The following is a 24,456-nucleotide window of genomic DNA, read 5'->3' on the forward strand; positions in this document are numbered from 1 at the left end:
TTTTTTTTTTTTTTAAGACAGAGTCTCGCTCTGTTGCCCAGGCTGGAGTGCAGTGGCACGATCTCGGCTCACTGCAAGCTCTGCCTCCCGGGTTCATGCCATTCTCCTGCCTCAGCCTCCTGAGTAGCTGGGATTACAGGCATGTGCCACCACACCCGGCTTTTTTTTTTTTTTTTTTTTTTTTTTTTTTTGTATTTTTAGTAGAGACGGGGTTTCACCGTGTTAGTCAGGATGGTCTCGATTCTCCTGACATCGTGATCCCCCCGCCTTGGCCTCCCAAAGTGCTGGGATTACAGGCGTGAGCCACCGCGCCCGGCCAACTACTCCTGTACTTCTTGCCCCTTATATCAAAGAGTTAAAATAGAATTTTCTCCCAAGATCGGTCTCACTGTAAGTCTGCTATCTATATTTTCCCCTTCTTCGTCTGATAGCCACCGACATTAATGACCAGCTCATTACATGTTGAGGTGTAGGGAGATGGAGGTAGAACACTGTCAACCCAGGATTCGAGTTTAGAAAGACTACAGGCCCCAAAATGCAATTTCACCTCCCAAAAACTACAATTCCCAACATGCAATGCAACCAGGGCGAGCCAAGGAAAAGAACTGCAAGCGTGGCTGCAAAGTTTGCCCCTCTTGTTACCCTCAGGCAAAGGAATGATTTAGAAAGGCCCCAGGGGCTATTTTTTGCAGGAACGGTCACTCCCTAAATCCAGGCAAGGAAAGGGAGGAGTCTGAGCCGAGTCACGCCCCTGCTCCTGTAAACTTGTGTCGCCTCTAGTTTAGCGAGCGCTGGAGTTTGAAGAGCGGGCAGTAGTTGCACACGCCGAACTTTCCCTATGGCTTCAGTGACCAGAGCCGTGTTTGGAGAGCTGCCCTCGGGAGGAGGGACAGTGGAAAAGTTCCAGCTGCATTCAGACCTCCTGAGAGTGGACATCATCTCCTGGGGCTGCACGATCACAGCCCTAGAGGTCAAAGACAGGCAGGGGAGAGCCTCAGACGTGGTGCTTGGCTTCGCGGAGTTGGAAGGTGGGTTGAACTCGGCAGAGGGCTGCGAGCAGGCCCCAGACCCACGCTACACACCTCCCGGATCTATCGGGCCACTTGCAATGAGAGGGACCAAGGGGGAAAGTCGCCTAGCTTGGGACCGTCTGACTTGCAAGTGCATGCATCAGGCTAACAGAGGGCTGTGTGGCCATCCGGTGTTTGGGAAAAACTGTAATAAATAAGCTATGGGAGTTGGCCTCTGGTTATCCGTTCAGGCTTTGCCCCAATTAACGTAAAAGGTCAGCTGATGGTAAGATACACTTCAGCGATCCTGGAGCGATCTTTGAACTGCCTGATCTTTGAACTGCCTGATCCCTTGAGAGGGCTGGAGAGGAAAGAGCAGGCAAGAGGGGGTGTGGCTCCCAGTGCTTCCCTTCTGAAGAAGGAAATTCAAATACTTGCCTCTTCTACTTCCTTCTTCCTTGATCAGATTCTCTTTGAGGCCTGGTTGTCTCAGAAATGCTCCAGTAAGCTCAGTGGTTGCCTAGTATACCAGCTACCCAATAACCATTTAGGGAACAAAATAGACAAGACCAACTCAGTGTCTAGAGATCAGGTCTCCTACCAACTAGGATTGACTTTTATCCCAGAATCCATGGGCAATTAGGATCAGGCACTAATTCATACATTTGAAAACTCTATTAATCCATTGACCCTCATTCAACAGGACAGACAAGGTCCCCACTCTTGTGGTTTGGCTGGGGAGATAGACTTTGACTCAATAATTGCATAAAGAAAGAATGACAATTGCAGCTTTAACTCAGTAATTGCATAAAGAATGACAATTGCTGCTTGATTGCAGCAAAGGAAAATGTACATCATGCTCTCTTAGCACCGTGGTGTAACTAGACAGAAAATGAGGTGTGAAATAAAGCTGGCAAAGAGAAACTGAGAGTTAATACTCTCTGCTTAGTGGTTGGGGCATAGACAAATTCTGCTGGAGAGGAGGTTTGAGGTTTTCCTTTTGGTGTGTCATTCTGTCTGTTTGGTTCTTCAGATATGTAACGTGGCTCATGGTTACATGTTGGCCAGACAAGCCTGGTCAACATGGTGAAACCCTGTCTCTACTAAAAATACAAAAAAATTAGCTGAGCATAGTGGCACGTGCCTGTAATCCCAGCTAGTCAGGAGGCTGAGGCAGGAGAATCACTTGAACCTGGGAGGTGGAGGTTGCAGTGAGCCAAGATTGTGCCACTGCACACCAGCGTGGGTGACAGAGTGAATCTCTTATCTTAAAAAACAGAGAGCAAATTTCAGATTCCTAAGAGAAAAAACCAAAACCCAGCTTTCTGTTGAACACCACTATGCCCGGCTAATGTTTTTGTAATTTTAGTAGAGATGGGGTTTTGCCATGTTGGCCAGGCTGCTGGCAGGCACCTGTAATCCCAGCTACTTGGGAGGCTGAGGCAGGAGAATCGCTTCCGGGAGACGGAAGTTGCAGTGAACCGAGACTGCGCCACTGCACTCCAGCCTGGGCGACAGAGTGAGACTCCATCTCAAAAAAATAAAAATATACTCTAACCTTTCCCTCTGCCTTTCTGTGTAACAGCTGGCCATAAAGAAAGTAAAACCCTCATTCCAGAGGGGTCCTGCCCCATACCTGGGAGGAAGGAATGCTGCATGGGGAGGCCAAGAAAAATCTGAACACAGGCCTTGCCAAGTTTCCCCACTCACTCTATTAGTAACAGATCTTACCTTTTTTGTCCAATCATATTTCTACATGGCTGTCCATGCTCCACTGGACCTAAGCATAAAAATGGATTGTTTTCCCTGTATCTGTGGGTCTTCATTCTGAAAGCTCCTTTGTCACATAAAACTATAATCAAATAAATTTGTTTGGCTTTTTATTTTTTATTTATTTTTTAGAGGGTGAGTCTCACTCTGTCACCCAGGCTGGAGTGCAGTAGTGCAATTACAGCTCACTTGCAGCCTCGAACTACTGGCCTCAAGCAATCCTCCCACTTCAGCCTCCCAGTGCTGGGATTACAGACATGAGCCACTGTGCCCAGCTGTTTTGCTTTTCTCTTGTTAACCAGTGTTTGTTGTAGAGGTGTGGGCTGTGACTCTTGCAGGGGAGATATACAGCACTCTGTTACTATTTTGATGGTGTGATACTACATTTCTAGTGCATTAATACCTATGTTAACAATAAACTGGTAACAGTAGTTGTTAAGAAAGGATCCTGGGGGCCGGGCGCGGTGGCTCAAGCCTGTAATCCCAGCACTTTGGGAGGCCGAGGCGGGCGGATCAAGAGGTCAGGAGATCGAGACCATCCTGGCTAACACGGTGAAACCCCATCTCTACTAAAAATACAAAAAACTAGCAGGGCAAGGTGGCAGCGCCTGTAGTCCCAGCTACTCCGGAGGCTGAGGCAGGAGAATGGTGGGAACCCAGGAGGCGGAGCTTGCAGTGAGTCGAGATCGCACCACTGCACTCCAGCCTGGGTGACAGAGCAACACTCTGTCTCAAAAAAAAAAAGAAAGGATCCTGGGTACCCAGGGTTCAGGGGGTGGGAAGGAGACTTAATTTTCACTGTATATTCTTTTAAAATGTCAGAGTATATAAACATATATAAACAAACAGAGGTAAATAATTTAAAGTAATAAGACTTGACAGAGGCCGGCATGGTGGCTCATGCCTGTAATCCTGGGAGTCCAAAGTGGGAGGATCACTTGAGGCCAGGAGTTTGAGACCAGCCTGGGCAACATAGTGAAACCCTGTCTCTAAAATAAATAAATAAATTTAAATTAAAAAAAATTTTTTTTAAAGATTTGACAGAATAAGGGGCTATCTTGACATTACCATATCTCAAAAATGGTTTTGAGCCATGTGGAAGATCTGAGCGTGAATAATTCCATGAGACATGGTCCTTTTGTAACTGCAGAGTTAGAGATGAACAATCTCCAGTTTCCCAGACAGGTTATATAAACTGTTTGGATGACAGCCATAACCAGAGGTCAGAATGGTTCAGTTTCTCCCTGGGAAAATGAGATTTTTTTTCTTTCATGGAATTCTAAAGAAGAAAATGATATAAATTTTTAGTTATAGTAAGGGAGGAAACCACCCCTCATATTGTCTTATGCCCAGTTTCTGCCTCCAAAGAAAGAAGTAGTAAAAACTAAAAGGCAGAAATGAAATCCACAGGTAGCCAGCCTGGCATTGCGCCCTGGACCTGGTAGTTAAAGATCGACCCCGGTTATGTTATCTATAGATTCCAGACATTGTATGGAAAAGTACGGTGAAAATCCCTGTCCTGTTGTGTTCCGTTCTGATTACCAGTGCATGCAGCCCCCAGTCAGGTACCCCTAGCTTGCTCAATTGATCACGACCCTCTCGTGTAGACCCCCTTAGAGTTGTAAGCCCTTAAAAGGAACAGGAATTGGTCATTCGGGGAGCTCGGCTTTTGAGACGCAAGTCTGCTGAATAAAGCTCCTTCCTTCTTTAACCCGGTGTCTGAGGAATTTTGTCCTGCTACAACAGCCTAGAAAAATCAGTAACGCCTCCTATGAGTTTTTCTACCTTTTTTTGTGTTGAAAAATGTTTTTTGCCAGGCACAGTGCCTCACGCCTGTAATCCCAGCACTTTGGGTGGGTGGATCACAAGGTCAAGAGATGGAGACCATCCTGGCCAACATGGTGAAACCCGTCTGTACTAAAAATACAAAAATTAGCTGGGCATGGTAGCGAATGCCTGTAATCCCAACTATTGAGGCTGAGGCAGGAGAATCGCTTAAACTTGGGAGGCGGAGGTTGCAGTGAGCCGAGATTGTGCCACTGCACTTCAGCCTGGTGACAGAGCAAGACTTCGTCTCGAAAGAAAAAAAAAAAGAAAAGAAAAACTTTTCTTTAAGTGCAGTGGCGCGATCTCGGCTCACTGCAGCCTCCACCTCCTGGGTTCAAGCGATTGTCATGCATTAGCCTCCCAAGTAGCTGGAATTACAGGTGGGCACCACCACACCCGGCTAATTTTTGTATTTTTAGTAGAGACGGGGTTTCACCATATTGGTCAGGGCTGGTCTCAAAATCCTGACCTCAAGTGATCTGCCCACCTTAGCCTCCTAAAGTGCTGGGATTACAGGCATGAACCACCACGCCCAGCCTAAAAATGTTTTTCATTGGCATGTCTCACCTACAGTCATTATGATTTCTTTCAAAGCCTGTGCTGAGAGTATTTGCTTATAAGCCACAGATATAAACAACCTACGCATACAATTATTGAAACGCCTTCCTTTTCATGTTTCCCCCAGTTACCACCAAAGATCTGGCTATTAACTGCCATGAGAGGCATTAAGGAAAAAACAGAAAAAGTAAATTTAGTGCCTTTAGAAAACCTGGGTTCAGAAGAGGGGATGAGGGAGAAAAAGGATCAGGTTAGAGGCTGTAGTTTAATGTCACACACGACCAGGAGCACCCTGGTGGGAGCATTGAGAATTCCTGGTTTAAAGTTCTGCTTCCTTCCTTAAAGCTGTGTGACCCCGGGCAATTTATTTAAACTCTCCAGACCTATTTCCTCAGGTGAAACAAATGGATTGTGATGATTTAATGAGCTATGGGCTGTGATATGTGTCTGACCATATCTGACCACATATTTGATATATCTCTGACCAGAGTGAGCAATTAATAATTTTTATCCCCTTTCTTTCCTTTGCCCCCAAATACCATCTATCACTCTACTAGAACTTTTTATTTCACTTAATTAACACTGCAAAAAATGGCATGGAAATTCATCTAGGACAGCAAGAAGCCACTAAAAAGTATATAAATTATCTGAGATTACTAAAGTGCTTATTAATTAAAGTTAATTGTTTTCTTCATATAACCAAAGGATAAGTCATTCTGTGAATGGAGGTTTTGATTGAGAGTGGTGAGTAATTTTATTTCAGACTTTAGTGCATGCTGGCTAATTTTGGTCTGTCCGAGGTGGGTGTCATAGTTGTGGTCCTTGGGATGTTAGAGGAATGGAAAGGGCCATATCCCATTAATAAGCGTTTATTTATTCTCACCAGTGCCTTGCCCAGGAAAAGGGGCGAGCATTTCCTCTAAGCTCAGCAATTGTCTTGGTTAAATCAACATTCATGGCTTGACGCAGGAACTTGGAACATTTTCATGGAAAAGAGTATTTTCTGCATTTCAAAACAGATTTTTAGCCATGCCTTATTCGGGATTTGGGGATTGTCACTTTTTGTAATTCTGATTTGATGTGAAAGCTTAGTAACTGTATTAGTCAATTTTCACACTGCTCTAAAAGAACTGCCTGAGACTGGGTAATTTATAAAGAAAATAGGTTTAATTGACTCACAGTTCCTCATGGATAAGGAGACCTCAGGAAACTTACAATCATGGCAGAAGGCGAGGAGGAAGCTAGACAGATCTTACACGGCAGTGGGAGAGAGACGGAAAGCAGGGGAAATTGCCACTTTTAAACCATCAGATCTCGTGAGAACTCACTGACTATCACGAGAACAGCATGAGGGAACTGCCCCCGTGATCCAATTACCTCCGCCAGGTGGGATTACAATTTGAGATGAGATTTGGGTGGGGGCACAAAGCCAAACCATATCAGTAACATTTGAAGGTAATATAAAATTTGTTCTAAAGGGTTTTTCAGAGACAGGATTTCTGCTGTGCTTAGAGTTTAATTCTTAAACTATTCCTCCAGGGGCAGAGTGGCTCTCACCTGTAATCCCAGCATTTTTAGAGGCCTCGGTGGGAGGATCACTTGAGTTCAGGAGTTCAAGACCAGCCTGGGCAACACGGGAACACTGTCTCTAGAAAAAATACAAAAAGTATATAGATGTGGTGGTGCATGCCTGTAGTCCCAGCTATTTGGGAGGATGAGGTGGAAGGATCACCTGAGCCCGGAGGTCAAGGCTGCAATGAGCCGTGATGGCACCACTGCACTCCAGCCTAGATGACAGAGAAAGACCCTGTCTCAAAAAAACAAAAACAAAAAGCCCTGATAATTATGGGGTTTTCATTGGCATGTCTCACCTACAGTGAGGGGGTACAGTGAGGGGGTACAGTGAGGGGGTAACAAACAAACAAAAAAAAAGTTTGTACAGTGAGGGGGTAACAAACAAACAAAAAAAACAACTATTCCTCCAAACCAAGGAACTGGCCTGGCAAGTGCTGCTTATTTCTTTCACACGCATCCCTGTGAAGAGACCACCAAACAGGCTTTGTGTGAGCAATAAAGCTTTTTAATCACCTGGGTGCAGGCAGGCTGAGTCCGAAAATAGAGTCAGCGAAGGGAGATGGGGTGGGACTGTTTTATAGGATTTGGGTAGGTAAAGGAAAATTACAGTCAAAGGGGGTTGTCCTCTGGTGGGCAGGGGTGGGGGTCACAAGGTGCTCAGTGGGGGAGCTTTTTGAGCCAGGATGAGCCAGGAGAAGGAATTTCACAAGGTACTGTCATCAGTTAAGGCAAGGACTGGGCCATTTTCACTTCTTTGTGGCGGAATATCATCAGGTAAGTCAGGAACAGGCCATTTAAATTTCACTTCTTTTGTGATTCTTCAGTTACTTCAGGCCATCTGGATGTATATGTGCAGGTCACAGGGGATATGATGGCTTAAGTTGGGCTCAGAGGCCTGACCATCTCCAAGACGTGATTGTTTTCAGGTAGTGGTCACTTGTAAGGGAATTCTTGCACGCCCGAGTAGTAGGAGCCCTGCAGTTGGCTTTGTGGTTGTCTCCAACACCCAGTATGCCTCTGGCAGAGAGCGGGAGGTCAGTGTTCATTTGTTGAATGAATCAAAGTAGGACTCAAAAATCTCTACAGTCAAACATCTTGTTTTTAAGAAAAAAATTCTGCTTTTCTATAATTTTTGAGTTTCTGAAAAGCAGATGAAACAAAACCAAGGAAAGATTGTTTGGCTCTTTGGGACTCCATTTGGTTTACCAGCGTATGGGATTTTAAAGCTATTTTCAGAAAGAGAAGAAGGTGGGGAGAGGTGGGAACAGGAGAGAGAGATCAGCCTGGCCTATGCCCAGGGGTGGAGGTAAGGTCAACAGAAAGCCTGTGCTTTCCACATAATTTGATACTGAAGAGCACGAACTCATGAACTAGACTGTCTGGGTTCAAGTCTTTGTTCTGCCACTACTTAGCTGTGTGTTTTGGGGCAAGTTATTTAACTTTTCTGTCCTCAGTTTCCACATCTGTAAATTGGGATAGTAATAGTATCTACCTCATAGAAACGTTCTGAGTATGAAATGAGGTACATGTAGAGCACTTAGAAAGTGGCTGGGACACACTTTGGGAGGCCGAGGCACATGGATCACCTGAAGTCAGGAGTTTGAGACCAGCCTGGCCAACATGGTGAAACCCCATCTCTACTAAAAATACAAAAAAAAGCCTGGGCACGGTGGCTCATGCCTGTAATCCCAGCACTTTGGGAGGCCAAGGCGGGCGGATCAGGAGGTCAGGAGATCGAGACCATCCTATCTAACACGGTGAAACCCCGTCTCTACTAAAAATACAAAAAATTAGCCAGGCATGGTGACGGGCGCCTGTAGTCCCAGCTACTCAGGAGGCTGAAGTGGGAGAATGGCATGAACCCGGGAGGCGGAGCTTGCAGTGAGCCGAGATCATGCCACTGCTCTCCAGCCTAGGCTATAAGAGCGAAACTCCGTCTCAAAAAAAAAAAAAAAAGCACTCAGTAAGCGTTAGCTCTATTATGATAGTCCATGGCAACACTCTGATGCACCTGCAGATTAGCAAAGAAGCAAACCAGGAAAGGCCTGGAAGAGAAGGATTAATGTTTAATCTGTACCCAACCAGTTGGGTAGTGGAAACCTGTGACCTGTTACTGGCCTAATGAGCTCAGGATCTGTATCCTGAGAGCCTCTCCATCCCGTGGAAGAATAGTTCATAAGCTTGAATTGCATTCTCCGCTGATCTGAAGTAGACATGACAGATACAGAGTACCATGGGAAAAGAGAATGGAATTCAGAGGACGTCTAAGTGAAAACTAGAGTGGAAAGTAATCTTGGTGATAATACAGAAAACAATCTCCAAACCTTAATCTTTTCTATTGTAAACTAAGCACAGAGGAACTTAAAGAGAAGAAAAGTACCGTAATATGCCCACACACAAAGCTGTAAGTGTGAAGATGCTACTTTGCTTTTTATAGCCCCTCCCCTAAAAAGGCCCCAAACAGTTTGTGCTCATTATGTAACCATCAAAAGGAATATGGGGCCAGGTGCAGTGGCTTATGCCAGTAATTTCAACACTTTGGGGGGCCAAGGCAGGAGGACCACTTGAGCCCAAGAGTTTGAGACCAGACTAGATAACATAGGGAAACTCTGTCTCTACAAAATAAAAAGTAAAAAAATTACCCAGGCATGGTGGTATATACCTGTGGTCCCAGCTACTCCAGAGGCTGAGGTGGGAGGATCATTTGAGCCCGGGAGGTCAAGGCTGCAGAGATCTATGATGGCTCCACAGCACTCCAGCCTGGGCAACAGCGAGATCCTATCTGAAAAAATAAAAAGGAATATGGGCCGGGTGGGGTGGCTCGCGCCTGTAATCCTAGCACTTTGAGAGGCCGAGGCAGTTGGATTGCCTGAGCTCAGGAGTTTGAGACCAGCTGGGCAACATAGTGAAACCCTGTCTTTACTAAAATACAAAAAAAAAAAAAAAAAAAAAAATTATCTGGGCGTAGTGGCGTGTGCCTATAATCCCAGCTACTTGGGAGGTTCAGGCAGGAGAATTGCTAGAACCCGGGAGGCGGAGGTTGCAATGAGCCAAGATTGCACCACTGCACTCCAGCCTGGGCAACAGAGCAAGACTCTGTCTCTAAAGAAAAATGAAAAGGAATATGGTAGATATGTCATGACATGGAGCAATCTGAAGATATTTGATAACTGAAAAGTTGCAGAACAATGTATGATTATAGTGTGATACTCTATATAGTGTGATTCTCTTTATATGGAATATGTGTGTTTGTATATTTGTGTATTTACTTATATGTAGTTAATTCAAATTTTAAAATAAAGTGTGTGTGCCAGACTGTTAATAGTGGTTACCATTGGAAAGGAGGGGAGTGGAGAGGTGAAGGAAGGCTTTTGTGTTTTATTCTTTGTTTAGGTTGCTAGATTTCACAAATAAAAGTACAGGATGCCTGGTTAAATGTGAATTTCAGATAAATAGCTTATACTTTTTTTTTTTTTTTGAAACAGTGTCTCACTTTGTCACCAGGCTGGAGTGCAATGGCTCGATCTTGGCTCACTGCTGGAGTGCAATGGCTCGATCTTGGCTCACTGCAATCTCTGCCTCCTGGGTTGAAGTAATTCTCCTGCCTCAGCCCCCCAAGTAGCTAGTACTACAGGCGCACACCATGATGCCCAGCTAATTTTTGTATTTTTGGTAGAGATGGGGTTTCACTATGTTGGCCAAGATGGTCTCGATCTCTTGACCTCATGATATGCCTGCCTTGGCCTCCCAAGTGCTGGGATTACAGGCATGAGCCACCACGCCCGGCCACAACTTTTAAAGTATAAGTATGTCCTGTGTATTTTAATAACATGAACATACTTATACTAAGCAATTATTTATTGTTTATTTGAAATTCACATTTAACCAGGCATTCTATATTTCCTCTGGCGAGCCTACTCTATATCCTTGTGTATTACCTAACTCTCTTTAAAGGATATTTTAAAGTACTAATTATGTGATTAAAAAAATAAGAAAAGAAAGAAGAATAAGATCGTTTTCCCTCGAGACCACAGGAAAGTATAACTTTGGCCTAGAGAAAAGGAGATTACAAAGCAGTGTTATACAGTCCGCCATCAGCCATAGTTTTGTTTCCTGCAGTTTCAGTCACTCAGAGTCAACTTTGGACCGAAAATAGGTGCATACAGTACAATAAGATGTCTTGAAAGAGAGGGAAAAGACTGGGCACGGTGTCTCATGCCTGTAATCCCGGCACTTTGGGAGGCCGAGTTGGGTGGATCGCCTGTGGTCAGGAGTTTGAGACCAACCTGGCCAACATGGTGAAAGCCCATCTTTACTAAAAATACAAAAATTATCTGGGTGTGGTGGTGCATGCCTCTGCTCCCAGCTACTCAGGATGCTGAGGCAAGAAAATCACTTGAACCTGGGAGGCGGAGTTTGCAGTTAGCCAAGATGGGGCCACTGTACTCCAGCCTGGGCAACAGAGTGAGACTCTGTCTTAATAACAACCACAACAACAAATAGTTTTATAAAAAGAAAGAAAAAAAGCACACAGATGCATGTACTAAAAGATGGAAGACTGTGTGTGCACATAAGAATATTAACAGTGGTTCTCTCTAGTGATGAGATGAAGGATAATTTCAGTTTTTTCTTTGTGCTGTATAAAATTCTTTACAATTTTATATAATGAATATTAATTACTTTTGGAAAAGGAAAGGATCATATGTAATGAAAGCTATTTTCTGTGATTTGGTGAGGACTTTGACATGCCCAAGATGTTACCATGTGCAGCATCCCTCTGAAGAAGGTGGGGGACAGTGGCATGCGCCACACCTTTGGATTGAGGGTTTTTTGTTTTTTTTTTTGAGATGGAGTCTTGCTCTGTCGCCCAGGCTGGAGTGCAGTGGTGCAATCTCGGCTCACTGCAAGCTCCACCTTCTGGGTTCGTGCCATTCTCCTGCCTCAGCCTCCTGAGTAGCTGGGACTACAGGCACCTGCCACCACGCCCAGCTAATTTTTTTGTATTTTTAGTAGAGACGGGGTTTCACCATGTTAGCCAGGATGGTCTCGATCTCCTGACCTGGTGATCCACCCGCCTCGGCTTCCCAAAGCGCTGGGGTTATAGGCGTGAGCCACAGCACTCAGCCTGAATTGAAGTTTTAAAAGTGCTGTCATCCCTTGTCCTTGCAGGATACCTCCAAAAGCAGCCATACTTTGGAGCAGTTATTGGGAGGGTGGCCAACCGAATCGCCAAAGGAACCTTCAAGGTGGATGGGAAGGAGTATCACCTGGCCATTAACAAGGAACCCAACAGTCTGCATGGAGGAGTCAGAGGGTTTGATAAGGTAAGTCTGGCACATGTGATGGAGTTCCCTTTAGGCTCACTTTATGCGTACCTTCTGCTTGCCAGGCACGGTCTTAGGCCCTAGAGCACGTGTGTGGTGAGGAAATACAGGAAAGAGGCCACTCCCGTGGTTCAGGGCAGCAGGTGCAATGGGCATGTCCCAGGACCCATCCTTCTCTAGTTCATCTGTTGGAACAGACAGGAGAGCCCCAAGAGAAAGGATGTCAGTCTTTGACTTAGGAAAAACAAGAAACAACGTTCTCACAGTGTTGCGATCAGGGAGTTGAGTTGAAGAGAAGTGGATTGATAACAGTATCTTCCACTTATTGGACAAGACACTGACATATATTATCTCTTATCCTTACTAAAACTCTGTGTTATCACTAAATGGGAAAACTGAGGCACTAAAAGACCACATGACCGGGCACAGTAACTCACGCCTGCAATCCCAGCACTCTGGGAGGCCAAGGTGGGCAAATCACCTGAGATCAGGAGTTTAAGACCAGCCTGGCCAACATGGTGAAACCCCATCTCTACGAAAAATATAAAACTTAGCTGGGTGTGGTGGCCACCTGTAATCTCAGCCACTCAGGAGGCTGAGGCAAGAGAATCGCTTGAATGTAGGAGGTAGAAGATGCAGTTAGCTGAGATCACGCCACTGCACTCCAACCTGGGCAACAGAGCCAGACTCCGTCTCAAAAAAATGAAAAATAAAAAATAAATAAAGGACCACATGACTCCTAAGTGGGACAACCAGGGCTGCCTGGCCCAAAACACTCATTCTTACACCATAGCTGCTGGTGTCCACCCAGGCTGCATGGGTGCCCCCATCCAGCATGCTTCCCTGTACCTGTCGTTAAGCCCCCGCCCCATGCCGCATGGCCTTGCACCAAGGCCTGCCCTTCCACTGAAGTGCCTCCCCTTCCACTGAAGTGCCTCATGCCTCAAAATCATATCAGATTCTCCCCAGTTCCTCCCCTCCACATGAAAACGTCCCTTCTTTAAGCGGATCCCTAGAAAACAAGGTCAAGAAAGCAAATTGATCGAACAGCTTCTCCCTGGGTTGGGAGTGCTTGGCCCCCTGCTTCCTAGCCCCATGGGAGTCTACAGGTTAACCCCAGTGATTGCTCTCTTACTAGTCTGATTTCAGGCTGTGAAGGAGTAAATTTAGTAGTTAACTTTCTTTTACATTATACCACCCAGGTTATTTGCTAGAGAAGAGCCAGAGAAGACAGAAACATGTATGCCCACTAATGGCCACAGTTTCTTCTCTTCTGCCTCTAACCATCACTTGTCCTGCAGAAGGAGGCTGGTGGCTCTGGCTTCCCTGCTTCCATGAGCTTCCTGCTGGTGGCCTGGAACCAGACTGACTGCCCCATGGGTTTCCCTTTCCTCAGGATGGGACTCTTCATGCCAGGGAGGCAGAGGGCAGCATGTGCTCTGCCCATATTAGTGCAGAGTCTCTAGAACATGCCAGGATCATGAGCAAACCCCAACCAGAGGAAGTAAGGCCCGGCCTGGCTTCAGACAGGGATCTTCAGAGGAGCCTTAGGACAGCACCTCGTTCTAGCTTGTCCCTGCTCCCCCTGTTCACTGTGGCATTTTCTGTGGTGTTACTTAACTTATATTCCCTTCAAGAACATAGCAAAATCGTGAGTGTATGTAGCCTTCAGTGCAGTGTGCCCTTGAGCCCCTTCTGTGAAGCGGGGGGCACAGTAGGCTGGGGACTCCTGAGGCTCACAGTATAAAGAGGGAGGTGGACTCTTACATGATAACTGTTAAAGGCGAGAAGCCACAAGTGCCGCAACAGATGACAACAAGGCGCAATAGGAACTGGGTGTGAACAAATGAAATAGCAACCTAGGAGGTAGGATTGGAACTGGCCTTGAAGAGCCAAAGCATTTCATTCAATACATGGATATGGGAGAGAATGGCTGCACAGTGGCCCTGAGAGGGATAGGGAAAGACTTTGAACTTTTTTTTTTTTTTTTTGAGGTAGAGTTTTGCTCTTGTTGCTGGAGTGCAATGGCGCCATCTCAGCTCACCGCAACCTCCATCTCCTGGGTTCAAGCAGTTCTCCTGCCTCAGCCTCTCGAGTAGCTGGGATTACAGGCATGCGCCACCACGCCTGGCTAATTTTGTATTTTTAGTAGAGATGGAGTTTCTCCATGTTGGTCAGGCTAGTCTCGAACTCCTGACCTCAGGTGATCCGCCCACCTCGGCCTCCCATAATGCTGGGATTAAAGGCTTGAGCCACCGCACCTGGCCGACTTTCAACATTTTTATGAAGCCACTGAAAGTTTTTGAACAGTCGGTTTTGACATAGTGCCATGCACCCATCAGATGAACGTTGTTTTACCTTGTGTCACGTCTCAACAATGACTGAATAATTGTTGGTTTGGAGGTATGTGTTTTTCTATTTATACCAACGCCTTTTTTTTTTTTTTTTTTTTTTTTTTTTTTTTTTTTTTTGAGACGGAGTTTTTTTGCTCTTGTCCCGCAGGCTGGAGTGCAATGGCGTGAGGTCAGCTCACTGCAACCTCCGCCTCCCGGGTTCAAGCGATTCTCCTGCCTCAGCCTCTCAAGTAGCTGGGATTACAGGCATGTGCCACCACGACTGGCTAATTTTGTATTTTTAGTAGAGTACAGGGTTTCTCCGTGTTGGTCAGGCTGGTCTCAAACTCCAGGCATGAGCCATTGCACCCGGCCACCAACATATTTTTTTTTAAGATGAAAGTTGAATAGGATTTGAAATGGTATAAGAAGGTCTAGAGCTGCAAAGTTTGTGGAAATTTGGAAACTATAGGCTCAGGGAAATCATTCTATAAATAGGAATTATACTTAACCAATCATATTGGTTTACCAAAAATCTTTCCATAGTGTCCTTTCTCTGCAAAAGAAAAACTAGGTAGCAAGTTAAGATTTCATTTCAATTATTTAATTCCTGAAATGTTCTATTTGGGATATTCTATTTCCTTTTTAATTACACATGTAACAGGCTTCATATTTTGAGTGTCTTGACAGTTCAACCTTTCTGGGAGCTAACTAGGGTGTAAAATGAATTTTTCACTAAGCTCGGTGAAAGTATTTCACATACCAGCTGCTTTCACTGTAGGTGAAGGCAGAAACCTCCGTTCCTGCTGGGTTCTCCTTCCTGGCAAATGCCGTGTCTGTGAGAGCAAAGTGGACAGATCCTGGGCTCAGAGGCCACTCCTGTGTCCCACAGAGGCTGTTATCTTTCAAGTCTATAGAGTTTGGCCTCAACTCTTTTGTTGAAAAGGAAGATTCAAACAAAAACTTCACTGAGACTAAAATGTGGAATAGTGGAGACAGCCAGTCCTGAGTTTGAACCCCAGCTCTGTCACAAATAACATGTATAACTTTATCTATTTACTTATTTTTTGAGATGGAGTCTTGCTCTGTTGTCCAGGCTGGAGTGCAGTGGTGTGATCTCGGCTCACTACAACCTCCACTTCCCAGGTTCAAGCGATTCTCCTGCCTAAACCTCCCGAGTAGCTGAGATTACAGGAGCCCACCACCACACCTGGCTAATTTTTGTATTTTCAGTAGAGATGAGGTTTCACCATGTTGGCCAGGCTGGTCTCGAACTCCTGACCTCAAGTGATCTGCCCACCTTGGCCTCCCAAAGTGCTGTAATTACAGGTGTGAGCCACCACACCTGGCCACATGTGTGACTTTAAACAAGATTTTTTTTCCTTCTAAACAATGGACAGGAAGTATGAAACTCCCTACCCTCCCCGATGCACACTAGGAATGTGGAAGGTAGATGTGGGTATAAGTTAACTCCACTGAACTCAATTTGCTCATCTGTAAAATGGAGGTAAATAATATTTGTTGAAGCCACATGAAATTGCCAGTGTTCAACTGTTTTGACCTACAGTGATGGTCATTTCATTTGGTTCAACCAAATCTTTACCTTGCAAGATGATTTATGTAAAGCACCAGGTCATTGACTATTCAGCATTCAACAAATCGGAGGTCTCATGCCTGCAACAGGCCCCTTCTTTAGTGATCCCAGAGCTCTCTAAAGGCACTGGGAATCTCTGGCCAACTCATCCCCTGATAGTACAGAATAACGGAACAGACTCAGGATCCAATCCAATGCCACACGCTAGCTGTGTGGCCTGGGGCAAGCGGTTTATCCTCACTGAGCCTCCATTCTTTCATTATTCAATGAGGATGATGTTACCTACTTTAAGTCTGCTTTGAGATAGATGAGACAGTGTCTGTGAAGTTTCTAGCAAAGAGTCTTGACTCATAATGGGTACCAGATAAATGTTCGTTTTCCTTTCCCTATAAGTGTAATCATGGAGCCTCTAGGGCAAAGCTGAGAACAGCCACTATGTTAATCCAAGATTCCAATTCCTATTTCCAAAAGCAAAATGCTTTTTACTTATTTATTTACTTTTTTGAGACAATGTCTTACTCTGTCACCCAGATTGGAGTGCAATGGTGCAATGGTATGTGCAATCTCAGCTCACTGTAGCCTCAACCTCCTGGGCACAAGCGATCTTCCCTTCTCAGCCTCCTGAGTAGCTAGGACTGCAGGTATGCACCACCATACCTGGCTTTTTTTTTTTGAGACAGAGTCTCGCTCTGTCGCCAAGGCTGGAGTGCAGTGGCGCGTTCTCGGCTCACTGCAAGCTCCGCCTCCCAGGTACATGCCATTCTCCTGCCTCGGCCTCTTGAGTAGCTGGGACCACAGGTGCCTCCCACCACGCCTGGCTAATTTTTTGTATTTTTAGTAGAGACGGGGTTTCACTGTGTTAGCCTGGATGGTCTCAATCTCCTGACCTCATGATCCGCCTGCCTTGGCCTCCCAAAGTGCTGGGATTACAGGCGTGAGCCACCGCGCCCAGCTCATACCTGGCTAATTTTTTAAACTTTTTTATAGAGATGAAGTCTCACTATGTTGCCCAGGCTGGTCTTGAATTCCTGAGCTCAAGTGTTGGGATTACAGGCATGAGCTATTGCACCCGACCACAAAAAAAAAACTTTAAAAATAAACTCCATACTTTTTTTTGTCAGTCTTAGAATCATATTTTCTAGAACAAGAAGAAACTTTGAGATAATTTCTTCAACCCCTTTATTTTATGAAAGAGATTAATACCTAGAGTCACACAATGAGCTAGGGACAAATGAGGCCCCCCAAATCAGGACTCTTGACTTGTGGGCTACAACTCTTCTTAATGGCACAAGTGCCTTATTTGTTTTGAACTCTGCCTAGGGAACACAGACAGCCTTGCAGGAATTTTAATAAATATTTGTGTATAGTACCCCCAAGAGACAGGGGCTGATTTATTAGTGTTTTTAGTACTCTCAGCAGATATTGCTATATGGCATTTAGCACAGTGGGGCTACAAGATAAAAAAAAAAATCAAAGAAAAATCATCAAAGAAGAGGAGAGGAAAATATTGTAGACACACATATACGTACAAAGTTAGAGAAAAGAGAATGGGGAGTGTGAGAAGGTAGAGAAAAACAAAAATTTGGAATAATTAAAATCCAGGGGCCGGGTGCGGTGGCTCATGCCTGTAATCCCAGCACCTTGGGAGGCTGAGGCAGGTAGATCACTTGAGGTCAGGAGTTCGAGACCAGCCTGGTCATCATGGCGAAACCCTGTCTCTATGAAAAATGCAAAAATTAGCCGGGCATGGTGGCTCATGCCTGTAATCGTACTCGGGAGGCTGAGGCTCGAGAATCTCTTGAACCTGGGAGGTGGAGGTTGCAGTGAGCCAAGAATGTATCACTTCACTCCAGCCTGGACAACATAGTGAGACCCTGTCTCAAAAAAAAAAAAAATCCAGGCTATCATGCAAAAGTCTTAATTGATTGTATAACCATTTTCCTTGTGAAATCAGTTGTCTTTAAATATTGAAATGTGGCATTTAACTTGAGGTTGGAGCAACTACACAACTTTGAAAATACTTTTTTCCAGGTACTCTGGACCCCTCGGGTGCTGTCCAATGGCGTCCAATTCTCACGCATCAGTCCAGATGGTGAAGAAGGCTACCCCGGAGAGTTAAAAGTCTGGGTGACATACACCCTGGATGGCGGGGAGCTCGTGGTCAACTATAGAGCACAGGCCAGTCAGGCCACACCAGTCAACCTGACCAACCATTCTTACTTCAACCTGGCAGGCCAGGTAAGTGAATTTGTTTCTTCTTTCCTGCTTCGTGCTTTGTGGAATGTCCTGGGCTGTGGCTAGAAAGATCAGAGCAGTGTGGAATTGCTGTGGCAGTGAGGTCACCCTCATGATGACAAAAAGGGCCCAGCAGAGGACTTATAGTAGGTGCTCAATAATTGAAAATTATAGAGAAAGACAGAATGAGTACATTGTACTGCCAAGAGAGTACCTATTTCCCATTTGCTTCAGACAGGTAACTAACTGTTTCAAGAACTCCCTCTCAGAATCTAATTGTAACATGCACTTATATTTACTTCCCTTATTCCACTTCTATTCCCCCCTAATTTGTTCCAATTAAGGTGCCTTCCACCCTTGGAGCTTTGGAAATGGCATGGCCCAGCTCCTTTAGATATGCTGCCAATATGTGTGTGCTTCCCCTGTGAACCTGCCACCTCCTCCTAGGGGTTTGGGTGGGCCAGTCTTGCCCTCCACAGTACCATGGAAAGAGCACTGGATTTGTATGTAGAAGACCTGTTTTTTTTTTAGCTTAATAGGCATGTTCTCGATTTCGTAATAATAACACTACCTACTGTTTGTCAGCTGCTGTTAGAAGCCCTTTATGAAGTTGTTGGTTAAGACACTAAAATCAACCCAGCAGAGGAATAGACCTCAGTGGGGGACCACTTGAACTGCCCACCTAAGAGTGGTGTAGAGCTGCTGACAACCCCCCTTAAGTAATCCCTTCTGAACTACCTCATTCTCTCCTAACGGTAACAGTTTAGCTCATTGAGGAGGCTATCATATCAGACAGAATAAAAAACTCAGCTAAACTCTGTAGATTATATTTATTACTTCCTCTTTATCTGAAGAACTCATCATTGTCCACTATACTTGACTCACTTTGGCCTCGTTTTCTACCGCAAGATGATATTCACAGTCAACTAGTAATATCTCACATTTTTATACTGTTTCAGGAGTTTGCTGATGATCTGCTGGGTTCTGTTTTCTAGAATTTTCCCACATTGCAGAGTTAATTGGTTCTTGTAAAATTTCCAACGTTCTCTCTTTAAAAAAGTTGACCCTTTACTTGCATGTTCCTTATCTTCAGGAACTTTCACCATCCTTCTTGAAATCTTAAAAACAAGGCTGGTGCTGTGGCTCATGCCTGTAATCCCAGCACTTTGGGAGGCCGAGATGAGTGAATCACCTGAAGTTAGGAGTTTGAGACCAGCTTGACCAACATGGTGAAACCCTGTCTCTACTAAAAATACAAAATTAGCTGGGCGTGGTAGCATGGGCCTGTAATCCCAGCTATTCGGGAGGCTGAGACAGGAGAATCACTTGAACCTAGGAGACTAAGGTTGCAGTGAGCTGAGATTGTGCCATTGCACTCCAGTCTGGGCAACAAGAGTGAAACTCCATCTTTAAAATAAGTAAATAAATAAATAATATTAAAACCAAAACAAAAGACAAAAATAAAACAAAAACACTCAGACCTAAGAGGCTCTACTTCTTAAAATAAGTTCAGAAAGAAACGACAGAAATAGAAAAAAATATTGTTTTATGTAGGTAATAAACTTTGGTGATAATTCTGTTTTTTACATTTCTGCATACTTAGGACATCCTATTTAATAATGGGGAGGGGAGATCTAAAGGAATAGATTCAGAAATAGAAAGAGAAATTATACATGCAGTATTCCATCCACCAGTGTGTTCCAATGAAGGTAAAAAGCCTTTTTTTTTAACCACCCTTCCAGTCCTGCAGGGACTTGGCGTGACGGCTATTTCTGAATCTCTTTTTAGAGGCTGAATAGTTTCCTAGGTCTTAGACGCCACCCAAAAGGGCGGTCAGTATAAACTTCCTTCCATATACCACAGATTGAATATCCCTTATCCAAAATACTTGGGGCCAGAAATGTTTTGGATTTTGGAGATTTCCAGATTTTGGAATATTTGCATTATGTATACTTATTCATTCAGCATTCCTAATCCGAAAACTCGAAATCTGGAATGCTCCAGTCAGTGACTACTTTTCTGAGCATCATGTTGGCACTCAAAAAGCTCAGATTTTGGAGCATTTCAGATTTCAGATTGTCTTTTTTTTTTGAGATGGAGTTTCACTCTTGTTGCCCAGGCTGGAGTGCAGTGGCACAATCTCGGCTCACTGCAACCTCCACCTTCAGGGTTCAAGCAATTCTCCTGCCTCAGCTTCCTTAGTAGCTGGGATTACAGGCGCCTACCACCACACCCAGCTAATTTTTGTATTTTTGGTTGAGATAGGGTTTCACCATGTTGGCCAGGCTGGTCTCGAACTCCTGACCTCAGTTGATCTGCCTGCCTCAGCCTCCCAAAGTGCTGGGATTACAGGCGTGAGCCACCGCACCTGGCCCCAGATTTTAGATTTTCAGATTAGGGATGTTCAACATGTATCTTAGTAAGTGTAGCTTGAATCCACAGTCACCAGCTTCAGGTTTGAAGGTGGATGGGGGCACCAGCCTTCTGAGGCACTCCAGTAGGAGTGGATGATCACCAAGCTGGACCTGGAGTCAAGGGCTTCTGCATCTTCGGAATATGTCTTGCCATACCTTGAGAAGCATTATCATATATCTCAAACCCTCCCCAGGGACATAGCTCAAAACCTGATATTTAAATTAGTCAGCTCATCTTATATATTTTTGTGTGTTATTTAAATTTAATAAGTGGTATTTTTGTTTCCATCTGCTTCCTCAGTATTTTGGCTTTTGTCTTCAGCCTTGTCCCCTCATGGCCACAGCTCCAGGAATCACCTCCTCATATAGTCACATCCAGAGACAAAAAGACTGATTCCTTTTTTCATCTCTCTAATGTCCTCTTTTTAAGAAAAAGCAATACCTTTCCTAGAAGCCCTCCAGCCAACTTTCTCTGACTTCTCATTGGCCAGAAGTGTGGCCTATGCTCTGCCTAACCCAATCGCCAGCAAGGGAATTAGGCCACGATGATTGGCTTAGACCAGTCAAAATTCACCCTCTGGGAATGGAGAGGGGAGTCCCCTTCCCTGAATATCTGAATATCTGGTCTAGCATAGGATAAATCAACAAACCTGGTTTCTCCCTGGGGGCACAGAGTTGCTGGTAAAAGAATTGCCATGGCTTGTAGGTAGTAACCCGCAGTGTCTGTACCCTCCTGCTAGGAGTGATGAGAGCTGAGTTAAGGCTGTGGTAGTGACATTGCACAATGTCTTTAAAGTCCCCTGCAAATCATAATGGGCTCTATACATGGTGAATGTTACAAATGGGTAGCAGCCAAGCAAAGTTAAGCAAAACAAATACTGAACCCAGAGATGGGCCTCAAGGTCTGTTTGTGAATCAGCATTTCTTGCCAAGTTTTCATCAATCTTGAAAGGAAATGATTCCAACAGTAATATTCCACCAGAGTAGATCATTGCATTTTTCCAGCCTAGAAGAGTCATAAAAAGAAGCATGCATCTTTTTTTTTTTTTTTGAGACAGAGTCTCACTGTCTCCCAGGCTAGAGTGCAGTGGTGCAATCTTGGCTCACTGCCACCTCCACCTCCCAGGTTCCAGCGATTCTCCCGCCTCAGCCTCTGGAGTAGCTGGGATTACAGGCGTGTGCACCACGCCTGGCTAATTTTTTGTATTTTTAGCAGAGATGAGGTTTCACCATGTTGGTCAGACTGGTCTTGAACTCCTGGCCTGAAGTGATCCGCGCATCTCGGCCTCCCAAAGTTCTGGGATTACAGGCGTGAGCCACCGCGCCCAGCCACGAAGCATGCATCTCTTTAATGAAGGAATGTTGCTACCGTTTGGTGACCCTTAAGAAGGTAGGTGCCTGCTGAATGTTCTTTTCCTTCTCCTCCTAGGTTTCTTCCTAAATCTTAGATTCATCAGTTTATTTGGTGTGTGATTTTCATGTTGATTCATTTCTCTAGTGCTAAAAAAACCAAAAAAACAGAAAATGGAAATTTCTAAGCAGCTTTATTTATAATAGTAAAACACTGGAAACAACCCAAAAGTCTATCAACAGGAGAATGGATAAACAAACTGTGATACATTCATACAATGAAATACTACTCAACAGTACAAAGGAATATAACATGGATGATCCCAGGAGTGTTATGTTGTGTGGAAGTAACAAGGCACGAAAGAAACAGGAAGGAAACAGAGGGAAGACCTGAATTAATGCTAGGCCAGGAGTCTGGAGAATGGCTTTGCCTCCTGCAGGCGTCCTCATTGGATGACATTAGACCGTGTTCCTCTAGGCTTGTTTGTGCACAGGAAGTATGGAGACGCTTCGGTCTATCTGGGTTCTCCTTTTCTAACACGCTTCAGTTCTGTACGTGGGCTGCAGCTCCCGGTTTAGTGCCACCAAGGCCTTGAACCCAACCTTCGCACCCCTTGTCTTGGCTGACCCAAAGCCCTCCGTGTTGAGCTGAGTAGTGAACAAATAGGGCCAGGAAAGTACAGTAGTCCCACATTCTCTTCCCTCAGCTCCTCTCCAACAGTCCCAGGGGCATCTTCAGGTGCTGGCACCACCTGGGGCATAAGAGGATGGCAGGAGAGAGAGCCGCACAGAAGAGACATCCCCTCTAGTCTAGACCTGCTCTAGGCAGGGGTGCAGACCCTCTCCCATCTTGGACCTGCCGCCCCAACTCAGAGCAGGGACCAAACAAGCTGTAGGAAGTGCAGAGGAGAGGTCTCTGCCCTGGCCTTGTCCCCCACCCACTCATACCCCTGCCCAGCGTGCACCCACTGGGAGAATACAAGAGCATCATGGTTCTTCTGGCCAGGCGCGGTGGCTCAAGTCTGTAATCCCAGCACTTTGGGAAGCCATGGCAGGCAGATTACTTGAGGTCAGGAGTTTGAGACCAGCCTGGCTAACATGGTGAAACCCCATCTCTCCTAAAAATACAAAACTTAGCCTGGCATGGTGGTGGGCGCCTGTAATCCCAGCTACTTAGGAGGCTAAGGCAGGAGAATTGCTTGAACCCTGGAGGTGGAGGTTGCAGTGACCCAAGATTGCACCATTGCACTCCAGCCTGGGTGACTGTAAGACTCTGCCTCAGAAAAAAAAAAGAGAATCGTAGTTTTTCAGAAAAAGAGCCTACTAGTAGTGTAATTAAACCAGTTTCTGTCATGGTTAGACATGCATTCTCATGGTCTCTCAAATCTTGACCTTTCTTCTCAGAATGACTCAGTTTGATTGTGTGGGCCAGTCTTTCAGACCATAGAATCTGTTTCCAGCTAACCTGTCCTAACCCTGTCTCAAAAAAACGAGTTGGCCAGGCACAGTGCCTCATACCTATAATCCCAGCACTTTGGGAGGCTGAGGTGGGTGGATCACCTGAGGTCAGGATTTCAAGACCAGCCTGGCCAATATGGTGAAACCCCATCTCTACTAAAAATACAAAAATTAGCCGAGTGTGGTGGTGCACGCTTGTAATCCCAGCTGCTCAGGAGGCTGAGGCAGGAGAATCGCGTGAACCTGGGAGGCAGAGACTGCAGTGAGCCAAGATTGCACTACTGCACTCAGGCCTGGGTGACAGAGCGAGACTCTGTCTCAAAAAAAAAAAAAAAAGTCTACTGGGCGTGGTGGCTCACACCTATAATCCCAGCACTTTGGGAGGCCGAGGTGGGCAGATCACCTGAGGTCGGGAGTTCGAGACCAGCCTGACTAACATGGAGAAACCCCGTCTCTACTAAAAATACAAAATTAGCTGGGCGTGGTGGTGCATGCCTGTAATTCCAGCTACTAGGGAGGCTGAGGCAGGAGAATCACTTGAATCCGAGAGGTGGAGGTTGCAGTGAGCTGAGATTGCACCATTGCATTCCAGCCTTGGCAACAAGAGCAAAATTCGGTCTCAAAAAAAAAAAAGTCAAATGTCAAATTTCCCCTGAGGGGCAAAATGATCCCCAGTTGAGAATCACTAGTTTAGCTTATCTTTGAGCATTCACTAAGCAAAAGCCCTCACTTGGTTTCCCTTCTGCATCTTCTGGTGTGAAGCTTTAAAATATGTTGCTATTAAATAATAACAATATAATATAAAATAATTATTTTATATAATAAATAAATAAAAATATAAAATAAGCATGTGTATTAGAAACATGCATGTATTAAAGCTATTTGCCGATTTACAAACAGCACAATGCACCTTTTCTAAACTGTTGTTCACAACGACCCTGGAAAAGGTAGAGGCATCAGTAGCCCAAATTTATTTTATTTTGTTTGTTTATTTATTTGCTTGTTTGT

General features: G+C 45.0%; 1 protein-coding gene across 1 annotated transcript in view; it reads left to right on the top strand.

The window, feature by feature from the left end:
- The first annotated feature begins 586 nt into the window (after nt 1-586).
- The window catches only part of GALM (galactose mutarotase), a 72,641-nt gene continuing 48,771 nt past the window's right edge, over nt 587-24,456 (top strand). Inside the window, exons 1-3 of the mRNA XM_007970893.3 lie at nt 587-1,028; nt 11,910-12,064; nt 18,023-18,229. Coding sequence (XP_007969084.3) covers nt 839-1,028; nt 11,910-12,064; nt 18,023-18,229 — 552 coding nt within the window. The 5' untranslated portion in view covers nt 587-838. The remainder of the gene's footprint in view (nt 1,029-11,909; nt 12,065-18,022; nt 18,230-24,456) is intronic.

Source organism: Chlorocebus sabaeus, chromosome 14 (assembly GCF_047675955.1).
Source record: "Chlorocebus sabaeus isolate Y175 chromosome 14, mChlSab1.0.hap1, whole genome shotgun sequence".
NCBI lineage: Eukaryota > Metazoa > Chordata > Mammalia > Primates > Cercopithecidae > Chlorocebus > Chlorocebus sabaeus.